Below are 14,213 nucleotides of genomic sequence, written 5' to 3'. Positions count from 1 at the left end.
GTGTAAGGCCTGGGTGGGATACCCAACCAAAATCCTATAAGCAACAGCAACAATAACAACAACAAGCCACTGTGTTTCCTCTGTCAGCAAAAAGACTCATTCATTTCTGTTCTTGAGGCCAAGAACCCCTAACCACAGCCTTCAGCAGCCTGAGCAATGGCTACATACTGCAACCACAGGTGTGCGTGCATCTGGCTTGTGCCACTGAAACATGGGATAAGAGGTTGGTGAAGTGGCTCAGAGAGTAAAAGCACTTTGAAAAACAAGCCAGCTGACCTGTGTTCAAGCTCTGGAATCCATATAAGGTGAGAGGACAGCAACAACTCCACAAAGTTGTCCTGACCTCTAAGTGTATGCATGGCCTGAATATCACACCCTCCACCCACACATACAAACACTGCTACCAGTACTAATTTTTTAGTAAAATGTTTATATTTTTTGTGTATCTGTGCGCATGCCTGCCATAGCCACAAAAGGCCATGTAGTTACAGGCAAGTGTGAGACACCAAACATGGGTGCTCACCTGAGACAGGGTTTCTCTGTGTATTCCTGGTTGTCCTGGAACCCGCTCTGTAGACCAAGCTGGCCTGGAACTCAGAGATCCACTTACTTCTGCCTCCCAAGTATTGGGATTAAAGGTGTGTGCTATCACCGCCCAGAATAAAATTTTGAAAAGAATAAAAATGTTTGAAAAAAAACCACAAGTCAATCCTGAGGGAAAAGAAACCTTTTCTAGATGGACATACTGGGAAAAGCCTATAATCCCACCACTTGGAAAATAAAGGTGAGAAATCCTAGGTCAGGTCACCTCTAATCCAACACTTTGGCGACAGAGGCAAGTGAGGCTACCCTGGTCTGCATAGCACAGTCCAGGACAGCCACAGCTACACCGTGAATCCCTGACTAAAAATAATGTAGTTGATTGTTCTAGGTCATTCTGGGGTTATACTGGGAGTTCAAGGCCAACCTGGCCTACATGAGACACTATTTAAAAAACAATGAGAAAAACAGACCTGAAAACTCACACTAAAAAAAGAACTTTTCAATGTATTAATATTGAGTCTATATGTACATACCACAGTATACATGTAGAGAACAGGGGACAATTTTGTAGTCAGATCTCTCTTTCCATTAGGGACCAGGGGATCAAACTCAGATCTCCAGGCTCTGTACCAAGCTTCTTTACCTTCCAGTCTATTATAACTTACATATTTTTTTAAAAACCATAATATATATTTTATTATTTTCTCTTCTCTTGAATAGTCTCTCTTCCTTCTACTTTATTACATAAATTTGCCTATAGACATATTACCCGAAACATTCTTTTTTTTTTTACCCGAAACATTCTTGACCTCATCTTACATATAAATTTGCATGTACTGTCATATTTGTTTGTCTGACAAAAATGAATGTAAGTATAAACATTCCCATTTTAATTTGATAAAATTTGGTTTTTTGCTGATTAATGTTATAGCCTCATAAAGTTATTATACTGCTGCCTTTCAATCCTGATCTTTCAAAGAGACTGTTTTGGTATTTGTGTCCTCATGGACCTGCAGAGGACTGAGAGCTGATATTGGCTGTCTTCCTCAATTTTTCTCCACCTTACTATATTTTCAAAGATTTACTTGCTTGTTTATTTCTCTCTGTGTCTATGCATTTGTGTGCATCAGATGTCCTTCTGTATCTCTCTCTACCTACTCCTTTGAGGAAGGGTCTCATCCTGAACCTGGGGCTAGCAAGTGTCAGTAATCCTCCTGTCACCACATCCACCAGAACTGGAGTTACAGGAATATGTGGCCTGTTACATGGGTGCTGGTATCTGAGGTCTAATCCTCGTGATTCTACAGCTTAACCACTGAGCTACCACTCTAAGACTCACTTTTCTTTTAGATAGGCTTCTAAAAATTAAGGAGTCAATAGTTACATAAAAATGGCTAAATACAGCCTGGCATAGGTGGCACACACCTTTAATCCCAGCACTCAGATGGCAGAAGCAGGTGGATCTCTGTGAGTTCAGGGTCAACCTGGTCTACAAATTGAGTTCTGGGACAGCGAGGGCTACACAGAGAAACCCTGTCTTGAAAAACAACAACAAAATAAGCTAAATATAAGCAATTAAGATAGGTTATCCTCTTACTTGTCAGAGATTAATTCATAAATGTTACTAGGAAAATATACTGACCAGTTTTCCTAAATATTCTTTTACAGTATAGCTCAGCAGTTAAGAGCATTTACTGCTCTCATAGGACCCAGAGGAGTCCCAATACCCACAATGTAGCTCACAACTATAACCAGCACTATAGTATCCTATGCCTTTCTCTGGCCTCTCTGAGCAGCAGGGAGGCACACAGAAAACACACATACATGCAAGAACACTGATGTACATAAAATAACACCAAGATGAAATTCTTATTACAGGTTCAAGCTTAGACTAAACCCCTTTTAAACTTTCAAAAATTGATGTATATAAAAATCATTCCTAAAAGTTAGTGAACTTTGTATATAAAAATAATATCTAAAAGTAATAAAAAAATTTTACTTTAATTTTATTTTATGTGGGTCTTTTGCCTGCATGGATGTCTATGCACTACTTGTGTGCCTGGTGACTGTGGAAGCCAGAAGTGGACGTCAGATCTCTGGAACTAGAGTTACATATGGCTGTGTGTCACCAGCCAAATGGTGGGAATTTAATTCAACCCTCTGGGAGATCAGCCGGTAAGTCCCTCTAAAGTTGTAGTTTAAAATGAAGTAAGAATGGAAGAATGGAAGAAGGGGAAATGAAGATTAGGCCTACAGTATAGCTAAGAGGAAGTAAGTGCTTGCTGCCAAATCTCATGACCTGAGTCTACGACGGGACTCCCAGGGTAGAGAGAAAGGACTGACTCCTCCAGGTTGTCCACTTATCACCACATAGGTACTACGTCACACACATGCATGCCGACCCACACAAATAAAAAACACAAATTTTCAAGAAGTAGAATATCCAGATGTGGACTTATCCAGACAAATACTTTCTCTCAGTCGATAGAACACAAGATTTTTTCCCTTCAAATGAAAAATTACAGTTACACTATAAACACTTTAAAAGCAAAGAAACTGTCTATCTCACTATTACATACAGAGTGAGCTGCCAGCCCTACCTCAATCACTAATTAAGAAAATGCCCTACAGGGTTGCCTACAACACCATCTTATAGAATCATTTTCTTTTTTCTTTCTTTCTTTTTTTTGGTATTACAGACAGGCTTTCTCTGTATAGCCCTGGTTGTCCTAGAACTTGCTCTGTAGACCAGGCTGGCCCTGAACGCAGAGATACGCCTGCTTCTGACTACTGAGTGCTGGGATTAAAGGGATGCACCACCACATTTTCTTAACTGAGGTTCCCTTATGTGTCAAGCTGACACAAAACTAAAAATCTTTAAAAAACAAAATGAAACTAGCAAAATAAAAAATAAAAAAAAAATAAAAAAAAATAAAAAAAAAACAAAACTAAAAAACCCTCAAGCCAATTCTGGGGACAAATTCTATGTTTATTCTCAATAAAAGTTTTAAATTTGCTGATTTTTATTCTGTGTATGGATGTGTTGCTTGCATATGTGTCTGTGCACCACATGCCTGCAAGTGCCCAAAGAGACCAGAAGAGGGCGTCAGACCTGGAGTTACAGACAGTTGCGAGCTGCCATAGGGTGCTGGAAAGTGAAACTGGAAAACTGGGTTCTCTGGAAGAAAAGCCAGAGCTCTTAACTCACGAGCCAACTCCAGCTCTTCTTAGTGTATAAAAATTTAAATCAGCTTAAAAGAAAAACTATACTATTTAAAAAGAACTGTTGTCACTTTCAGCTTAGATTCTTATAAATGAAGCAAGTGAAAATGTATATGGCACTTCTGACAAATGACAGAAATTATAAATTTGGGCTGGGGAGGGTCTCAGTGGGTACGTGCCTGCTACATGAGCATAAGGGTTTGCATCTGGGCCCCCATCATCCACATAAAAGCCAGGCCTGTAATCTCCGCAATAGAAAGTGGAGACAGGAGGATCCTGGAGGCTTATGACCAGTTATCCTGGTCAATCAGTGAACTCCAGGTCAATTAAGAGAGACACTGTCTCTAAAAAGGAAGCAGAGAATTAGAAAAACACCTGGAGTCAACCTCTGGCTTCCAAAAGTATGCATCCTTGTACACACAAACACATATGCCACATAGACATACTAACAGACACATATAATTCTAAAGGTTTTTTGGTTTTTTTTTAGATTTATTTATTTATTATGTATACAATGTTCTATCTGCCTGTACACCTGCATGCCAGCAGAGGGCACCAGGTCTCATTATAGATGGTTGTGAGCCACCATGTGGTTGCTGGGAATTGAACTGAGGACCTTTGGAAGAGCAGCCAGTGCTCTTAACCTCTGAGCCATCTCTCCAGCCCCCATAATTCTAAAGTTTTGCAGTGTGATTTTACAGAAGAAATGAACTTGTCAGGTTTTGTTTTTGTTTTTTTACATTTTGTTTACCTTTATTTTATCTGTAATACTGTTTATCTGTAAATGGCTATGTACCTAGTGCATGCAAATGCCCTTGGAGGCCAGCAGAAGGTACTGGATCCCTGGAAGTAGAGTCACAGATGGCTGTGAGGCTCCATGTAGTCACATGGAGGAATCTGGGTCCTCCACAAGAATAGCTCTTAACCACTGAGCCAACTCTCCAACCCCCTATAGTAATGTGCTTTGGTTGACAAATTAAATTCTTTTTTTGGCATACAGTATTTGCTGAACTAATTTTCCTAATAGTTAAGTTTTACTTACCTTGAGCATACAAAGTCAAAACTGCCTGGATGGCTACATACACACCAGAAAACTGGTAAGTTTCAAACATTACCTGAAAATGGAAAGAGAAGAAAAAAAGGGATGTGGCTTATGTAGGAAACTCTACATAATAATATACTTCCTTCATTTTTCCACACAGATCAGTTAATGAAGATGCAGCCAAAGGACACTGAGCATCCATTCTAGTTCTTGCCCTTATAAAACCTACCTCTAATTCCTATTATTAAGGCAGAGTTTTGGATATATGCCTGCCTGCCTGCAAGAACATATACACTTCTGAGCTGAGTCTTGGAGCATTCGTAAATGCTACACTCCAAGAATTTCTCAATATATTTCAGTCAGTAGCTAATCAATATGAAAGAAAGCTTCACATAAAGTTTACTAAATTGATAACCCTTAAAAAAATTATGTGACTGGGACCAGCAAGCTTGCTCAGCCAGTAAAGGCACTTGCCACCAAGTCTAATAACCTGAATTTGAGCCGCAGGACCCACATGATAGGAAGAGAAAACTGATTCTCATTGGCACCCTTTCACCTCCACATTCACAGGATGGCATTTGTTCCTCCTATGCACCCTCACACACACACACAAATAAAAACATAAATGTAAAAGAAATCAGAATCAAGAAATTAAAAGAGATCCTCTTGGAACCTGAGAAATAATGCTCAGCAGCTAAAGGCTTGATGCCCTAACTGCAATCTACAGAGGCCACATGTTAGAAGGGAACCCTACTCCCCAACAACTGTCCATACACGGGCATTCAAGTGTGCACGCACACATATACATAAACACACACCAAATAAATAATGAAGAGAAAAGAAAAAGAAAAACTGTCTGCCTATTTCCCCCAACCAGGGTCAAAATTGGCTCTACCTCCCCCTCCGCACAACTCCTCCTGCATCCAGGCAGTTAAAAAAACAAAACAAAGTAACAGGACTGGGGATGTAATTCAGTAGAAGAGTTCTTTCTAGATTGAATGAGTCTGAGTCTGATTCCCCAGTAGTGGGAGGGAGGGAGGGAGGGAAAAAATAAGGTGAAGACAAAAATACTAAGTTGTCAGATATAGACTGCTCAGCTGCCCAGCCCACTGCCTCTACTTGACTTGAGACTTTAACTCCACTTCACAATGAACTACATCGGAGGGAGGAGGCATTTCCTTGAGCCTTCTCTGGGCATGTCCATGCTCATTCTCTGCAGCCAGATCAAAATCTTGAATGATGTCTTTTAGTCATCCACTGTAAGCACTCCTTGAATGATAGGGCAAATCACTCACTCTGAGTATCTCGATGTTGAACAACTAACTGACTGCAATGAGAACTGCACAGAACTTCAATTTTACAACTTTGGAATACATATTCATCAATTACCTTGATCTTCTAACATGCTATTGCAGCATCCCTTTAATAAGAAGTGCTACTGCTGTGTGTGCATACACAACAAAATGAAAAGTCCTCTAAAATCCATCATGTAAGGACTGAAGCTCCCCTGCCTGCCCTCACTTCAATAGCCTTTCCAATCTCTTGTGCAGGTTCTTCTCTCTAGCCCTGCCTTCTCACCGCTTTGGTGAAAAGTATCCTCTATATCCCAAAGACTTTCAAGTTTTTATCTTGAGTTCCACACTGTGTTCCTGAACTCAATTATAATTATTTTATATATATATATATATATATATATATATATATGCACAATTACATGCTTGTCATTTTGGTGTGGATGTTTAATGAGGACCTCAAACTTGAACACATCTAAAATGAACTCCTCCTGATCACTGCCCTTAAATCCTATTCTACTAGTCTTGGTTTTTTCCTTACCTCTTCTAATTACTCAAGCCAAGACTTTCCCAAGTGACCCCTCTCTAATACCCATATTTAAATCACAAGAAAATCCCTTAGAGCTGGGCTGTGGTGGCACACGTCTTTAATCCCAGTACCTGGGAGGCAGAGGCAGGTCGATCTCTGAGTTTGAGGCCAACCTGGTCTACAGAGAGAATTTCAGGACAGCCAGTGTTACATGAAGAGCCTATATCTCAGGAAAAAAAAATCCTTAGGCCTATCTACCTTCAAAGTAAACCCACAATCTGGTCACTTTTCACATTTTTTCTGCTTTTCCTGATCGTAACAATCATCTTTCATATAAATATCTGTCAAAGGCTAAACTGGTATCTCTTCTGCTGCCTCCCAGTGCCATGCTAACAACACAGCAGTCTTCCCTGTTGCAGCAGCCCCACCTCTCACCCATAATACAAGGCTTGCTAGCTCCCTACTGAAACTGGCAAGGCACTAATACTACTTAATCTAGCTTATTTCTTGAGCTTTCCTATTACCCATACCACCTTCCAGCCACAGTGGCCTCCTTGCCTAATCTCAAGTATATATGTCACATTGGCTATTTTTTTTTGAATGTTCTTTCTCCTTCTATCCTGCAGCTTCCTTAGCCTGCCTTTATTTAAACATCATGGTCACACAAAGCCTTATTACTACACACCTCTCATTCTCCTAACTTCACTATTTTCCCATCAGATCTATTACTTTCTAATAAACTACTTAACTCAATCAAAACATTTCAGATTTCAGATGAGCAACCCTTAATCTATAGTAAATAACTAGAATCAAAAGAGAAATGGTTGCTTTCATTTATCCTTAGCAGCAGAAGTAGCAAGAAGAAAACATTTTTGATTTAACATTCTATCACAGAGATACACATGGCTATCCAGCCAATCAAAACTTTACCTCTACAATCTTCTCTCTGTTTTTGGTTGGGTTCATGGGAGGTTCTGTGAGTAAAATTTTGCAGTTTCTGGTGTCTATATTGAGTTTCTCTGGTCCAAATGTGTAGTCCCACAGGTGTTTCATGTCGTCCCAATTTCGTACAATGCCATTCTCCATAGGGTAGTTAACTTCCAACATGGAGCGCAACTCACTCGCTTCATCACCGACCATAAGATCCTAAAAGACGGATGTCACTGCTTTAAAATGGTCAAAGCTTTACGTAAAAAAGCTTTAGAAAATTATATTCCTGAATTTCAGAAAGCTCGGGAATAACTGAATTTTAAACTTTCTGGGAATTGCAAATCAAGTTTTTTATTCCAAAGTTAAAAATCTTTTCTTTCAAGAACAAAAGGCTTACAAAGTTTAATCAATCTTTTATGTATTATGTGTTTGAATCAATAAATTGACCTTACCTTTAATACATGTTTCCAAAAGAAGAGCATTAACACAAATAAACCCCACATTTTCATATTTTGAAGGGTTTGTATGAGGTTTCATCTGTTTCTTTTGCTCAAATGTTCAAAAAATAAGTCCTGTGATATGTGAAATAGCACATCAGGGGGAAAAGCTTGAAAAATGCTCAATGCACACAAGCACATTTCTTTTATTATCAAAATGACTTATATAAATGTAGATGCAAAAATCATGATTCTTCATTCCTCTTTAACAATATATCATATACATACAGACATACACACACAATTAACAGACTTCACAAATGTCTATCTATATGTGTATGCATTAAAACAACTCCTTTAAAGTTATCTCATGGGAACATTTTAAATCTTTATTGAAAATCAATGCTACCTTTCATGAAGCACAATACTCACAACCTGTCTCCAATGACAGCATATTTAAAGTGAGCCACATTAATAAAATCAAACTTTGTATGCTTAAGAAAGCAAGCAATATTCTAATATTTAAATGTTTTAGAACTCAGTAATCCAGACATTAATTTATTTCTATGTTGATGAATCCAATTAGAAATTAGTACCAAAAATAGCTACTACTTGGTATAATGATAAGTTCAAATTATGGGGAAATGAAGAAAAACCCACAAAACCAACATGAGAAGATGTAAAGGTAGCTTTAAAAACTATGGCCTCTAGGGGTACGGATGTACCTCAGTGGTAGGGTGCTTGCCTAGCACATGTAAGGCCCTGGGTTCAATCTGTAGCACTGGGGAAAAGAAAAAAAAAACCTAGAAATGTCCCAGAAAAGTATTTTTAAACTTGAAAACCAGGATGAGAAGCCTATCAAAAGCCAAACTTCTGAAAAATATACTAATGGCAAAAGAAAAACAAAGTTCACTAAAACTTTGTGTTGCAACTAATTTCTTATAAAGTCAATTTCCCCAAAACGAACACTCAAATTTCTTGACTATTAACTGTTCAGAATCTTCAGGAAGAAAATTCAAAACTGGAAAAATCTAGGCTGTGAACCCTGGATAAAGGTATTCATAGTGAAGTATTTAGAGAGAAGAAGAAGAAATACATCAAAACAAACAAAAACCAAGGCATTTTGATGTATAAATAGGTATGTAGTTAACCAGAATAAATGTTTTGTTGTTGAGACAGGGTCCCTCTATGTAGCCCTGGCTGCCCTGGAACTCTCTATGTAGACTAGGCTAGCCTCAAACACATAGAGATCTGCCTGCCTCTGCCCCTCAAGTGTTAGAATTAAAGTAGAATTAAAGGTGTGTGCCACTACGCCTGGCTTAGAATAAATGTTAATACTGAATCTAGGTGGTACATGTATGAAGGGTCTATAAAACCTGTTTAACACAGCTGTATGTGCTAAACATTTCTTAATAAAAAGTAGAAAAGAAATCTATACTTGCAAGTATATATGCTACTTTTGGCTATTAACAAGTATAATTTCATACCAATTTTGTTATTTGATCCAACGAGAAATGTATTTTTCATTGTATTATATAAGACTTAGGTAATTGGCTAGTAATCACCATTATTTCAATCAATTTGGAATAAGTATGATCCGATTTCAACAGAACATTTAGTTTTTATTCCTCTTAAGAACAGGAGTTATAGTTGCCTTACCTTATGGCAAGAAATCAAAACCAAAGCCTCATGAATCTTCTTCTAGGATCATACATATTATTAAATATTAATTAAAAGGGAACTCTGACAATGAGTATCCTTTCTTCCCTCGGAACAAAAAAAGACATTTAAAAATGCACGTGTATGAGTTCAGGGGTTTTATAAAAAATTTGTTGCTAAATTTGGTTTTAAACCAGTGGTTCTCAATCTATGAACCATGACCCCTTTGGGGGTCACATATTAGATATTCTACATATCAGATATTTACATTATGATTCATAACAGTAGTAAAATTACTGTTACAAAGTAGCAATGAAAATAATTCTATGGCTGGGGTCACCACAACATGAGAAACTGTATTAAAGGGCCACAGTATTAGGAAGGCTGAGAACTACTGTTATAAATCCTGAAACAGTAGAACTTCTGCTCTGATGTAGCCTGTGAGCAGCTCAGTCTCCATGCAGTAAGGGGAGGAGGGACAGTCTCTGACATGAACTCAGTAGCCAGGTCTTTGATCATTTCCTCCTGGGGGAGCAACCTAAACAGCCCAGAGAGGAAGAGGATCTAGGCAGTCCTAAGGAGACCTGAATAGTAGGGGAGGAGGACTTCCCCTATCAGTGGACTTGGGGAGAAAGATGGGGGAGGGGAGGGAGAAGGGGGGGACCAGAAGGAGATGAGGGAGGGGGCTACAACCAGGATACAAAGTGAAAAAAAAATTGTAAAATAAATAAATTAATTAATAATAAATAAATAAATAAAACAAGTGAGCCTTCTGAACAGATGGAGACATCGCACAGCTGGCATAGTGTCTGCCAGCTTGAGATATTTGAAATTTTGTCTACGAAAGGAAAGAAAACAACAAGCAACACTGACAGGTATGTTGTGGCCTTGGGTAGGAAGATGAAGAAGCTCAGCATGGGTTACATAGGGAGACCACAGATCAAAACACTAAACCAGGAGCTGGCACACGTGGTAACCCCAGCACTCAAGAGGGGGAGGCAGGAAGATCAGCAGCTTAATGCTCTCCTAGGCTCCACAACAAGACTGATGCCAGCCTTGTTATGCCAGCCTATATAAAATCCTGTCTGAGAAAAAAACCCATACAACCAATCAAACAAAAACCCCCAAACAAAACCTAGAACATATAAACTCTTCCCTAGAACCTTTCAACTTTCAAACGTCAAAAATGTCAACAACCTTAAGTGACTTTTCCTCCTCTCAGAACCAAACAGGCAATGATGCTCAGAGCAGCCTTGAGTTTGAGTTTTTACTGTTGCCCACCACTGGACTTCAAAGCTAAGCCTCTCTTGGTACTCATAGTAACTAAGACATAGTAAAACTTATAGTACCTAAGACACTGCTTAAAGCCATTTATACAGTTAGATTATATTTGCCAAGGATGATTCTGAACAATGTCACTCTGAACTAGAAAACAGAAAAAAAATACAAGCTTTAAATCACAATTACATCCCTAGAAGGAAATTCTATGAAGCCAGGAAATGCAGGTAGGAGTACAGGTTACAGAGTGAGGCTTTCTCAATAGTTGTTCTTTCTCTTCACCCAGTACATTGAGAATTTTACTTTTATACTGAAAAAACAAATACATTTTTAATACCAATTAGACATTCTATTTCTAATAGAAAAAAAAAAAACGTTAAAATTATGCCTATACTATTCTCTACAGGTACACCCTTTCTAATAATCTTTTTATTATTTAAGACAAATGCATGTTTGTTTGTTTTTTATTCAGAAAAATCAGAATTTTCAGACTGAAAGACTACCACAGTCAAATATCTAGGACAGGCCCAGCAAGCCTCTTGTTTGTCTGTCTCTTTGAAAAATGGGAAGGACTACACAATGGTATTTATTTGTCTGTATGTGTATTGGTGGCCTTTTATTTGGGGGAAAACCTCAGATATTTTTTTTTATTTATTCTCAGATGTCAAAAATCTACACATCAGTAAAGGTGGCACAGAAAAAGATTTTCTTTTGTTACTTTTTTCATTTATGATTCATTTGCACATTAAAATTTTACTCAGTTTACATACATGATATCGTACTGGCTGCAAACATATGTACTCAGTATTATAGGCAATATATAACATCAATCAATAAACTGAGTCTCCAACATAACAAATTCACCCATTTCCTGTCTGTACACATAGCTACTTCATTTCTGTATTACGCACACAACATTCCATTTTAATTATAGCATTCATCTACAAGACAACAAGGAAAACAATTCAAAACTATGTTAGTAATTAGTTCTTGTTTGGGTCATTGCAGTATGCAATCAGGAAAAGTATAGAACTTTATTAGTTGCTATCAAACTGAAGAAATGAAAAGGGTTAAAAATTAAAGTACTAAAACAAAAACAAGGCTATCCCCCCCTCCCCAATACTAAAGGGGCACAAAACAACAACTACTGTCCCACCAAGCAAAAGTGGAAAACAAACAGAGCATGTGTGTAACCTCACTTACCATCTTTTTGTTATTCTACTTCAACAGGTCAAGAAAGGTGAAGAAAGAGAAGGTAGAAGCAAGAGTCAGAAAAGGCCTACATAAAATCCTCACTGAAATGTTTAAACATACAAGCAACAGAGACAAATTAGGCTGAGGTCAGATGCAGTACTACTATAACTTATGGTGTTAATTATCAGGGCCAAATGAACATGGACAGTAATTACTAAGTGAAAATTAACTAAATGATTTAAATTTCCATTGTCTTAGTCTACCATCACATTTTAGCTAATACGACATACAAATATAAGTTAATACACTAAGCAGAGGAATCCCAAAATGTCAAACTTCTTTAATTCATTATTGAATTTAAGAACATAATAAGGAAAATATGTGGTATCAGCAAAGATCTAGGTAGGTAAGAGTTAGTTCAGGAGCATTTATCTAAACCCTGGTATCCAAGTAAAAGAAAAGCAACTTAACTCGAAAGGCTTAAAAGAGAGCAGAGTGAAAAGAACTAAAGTAATAGAATACAGAATGAGAAACTGTATCAGTAAATGCTACTGGGGTAGTCCCTGGAAAAATGCTTCAAGAAAACTGTTGATTTCTATTATGTGGCCTTAAAAAGCAAGAAAGTAGGTGTGAAGAAATGTGTTGTTTTTGTCCTGCAGGAAAATAAAATGGCTACATATTTCTCTGAACCTCAAAAATGTTATCATCCATAAAAATGCTTAAAAGTCAGATACTGAGTATTACTGCCACTCAGTTTTCCTTCCTCGTATTACTAGCTAAGCTTCAAGCTGAAGTTCTTTCAAGACAGAATTTGACAGGTGTCCTGATGCATGCCTTTAATCTTACACTTGGAGGCAGAGGCAGGCTCTTTTTGAGTTCAAGGCCAGCTGAGGCTACATAATAAGACCCTGTCTTCAAAAAAGGAAAAAAGATAAGAATTTATGAAAAGAGGGAAAGGAATCCAACAAAATTTCCCTCAAGGTCTTTCCTAAAATGCCTTATACTGTGTGAACCACTTCCTTTTTGAAACCTACCAAAGGGCAGAATTCACTTTTAGGTTTTTTTTTTTAAAGATTTATTTATTTATTATAGATACAGTGTTTCATCAGCATGTGTGCCTATAGGCCAGAAGAAGGCACCAGATCTTATTATAGATGGCTGTAAGCCACCATGTGGTTGCTGGGAATTGAACTCAGGACCTCTGGAAGAGCAACCGGTGCCCTTAACCTCTGAGTCATCTCTCCAGCCCACTTTTAGGTTTATAAAAGAAACACAAAAGCTAAGTTTCCATGTATATTTTTATTCATCATATAACTCAAGTCTCTAGCACCCATACTACAGACCTAGAAGACAGCAAATCTCTATCACTGATTACTATCACCTTTCTCAGCACCTCAAACAAATGTGCACCCTAAGTCTCATCAAAGACTGTCCAAACAGGACCAACAATGTTAACTATCCACAAAACAAAACAAAACCTCATTTTAAAAGGCCCCTAATTTCTGTGTTTTATTTTGTTTTTTTAATACATAATTTGAACCCTGGCCACCTGAAGAAAGTAAGTCAGTTGGTGATCTTTTATTCTATTTCTTATAAAATAATGTGGTTCCTGCTTGATTTCTAGTTCTATGGGAGAAAAAAACGTGCTGAGTCTCTCATGTAAAGTACTTTGGCTAATGACAACTGGACCTCCCTTCCAGTTATTGCAAGACAAACAGTGTACGACCAAATAAAGATCTACTTGGCTTCCTCCAGCACATTATGAAAATCAACTGTCACAGTGAGAAGAGGAACCAAGGTCTAGACTTCCGTGTTTTCCAGACTGGCTGTATGAAATGAGTAGAAACCTAAAGTCTCAATGCCAGTAAGACACAACAACTATGCAAGACATAAAACTGCCAGGCTAATTTCTTTTTCTTTCTTTTCTTTTCTTTCTCTTTCTTTCTTTCTTTCTTTCTTTCTTTCTTTCTTTCTTTCTTTTCTTTCTTTCCCTTCCTTCCTTCTTTCCTTCCTTCCTTCCTTCCTTCCTTCCTTCCTTCCTTCCTTCCTTCCTTCCTTCCTTCCTTCCTTCCTTCCTTCCTTCCTTC

The 14,213-nt window shown here is 37.9% G+C and overlaps 1 protein-coding gene across 1 annotated transcript in view; it reads right to left on the bottom strand.

Annotated features, from left to right (window-relative positions):
- Positions 1-14,213, bottom strand: part of Actr2 (actin related protein 2) — a 42,352-nt gene that overhangs the window by 15,555 nt on the left and 12,584 nt on the right. Inside the window, exons 3-4 of the mRNA XM_055628971.1 lie at positions 7,559-7,774; positions 4,808-4,880 (exon numbers count right to left, since the gene is read on the bottom strand). Of these exons, the coding sequence (XP_055484946.1) occupies positions 4,808-4,880; positions 7,559-7,774 (289 nt within the window). The remainder of the gene's footprint in view (positions 1-4,807; positions 4,881-7,558; positions 7,775-14,213) is intronic.

The sequence above is a fragment of the Psammomys obesus genome, unplaced genomic scaffold, assembly GCF_907164565.1.
Source record: "Psammomys obesus unplaced genomic scaffold, mPsaObe1.curated_primary_1811, whole genome shotgun sequence".
NCBI lineage: Eukaryota > Metazoa > Chordata > Mammalia > Rodentia > Muridae > Psammomys > Psammomys obesus.
This window is presented reverse-complemented; position numbering and strand designations above follow the sequence as displayed.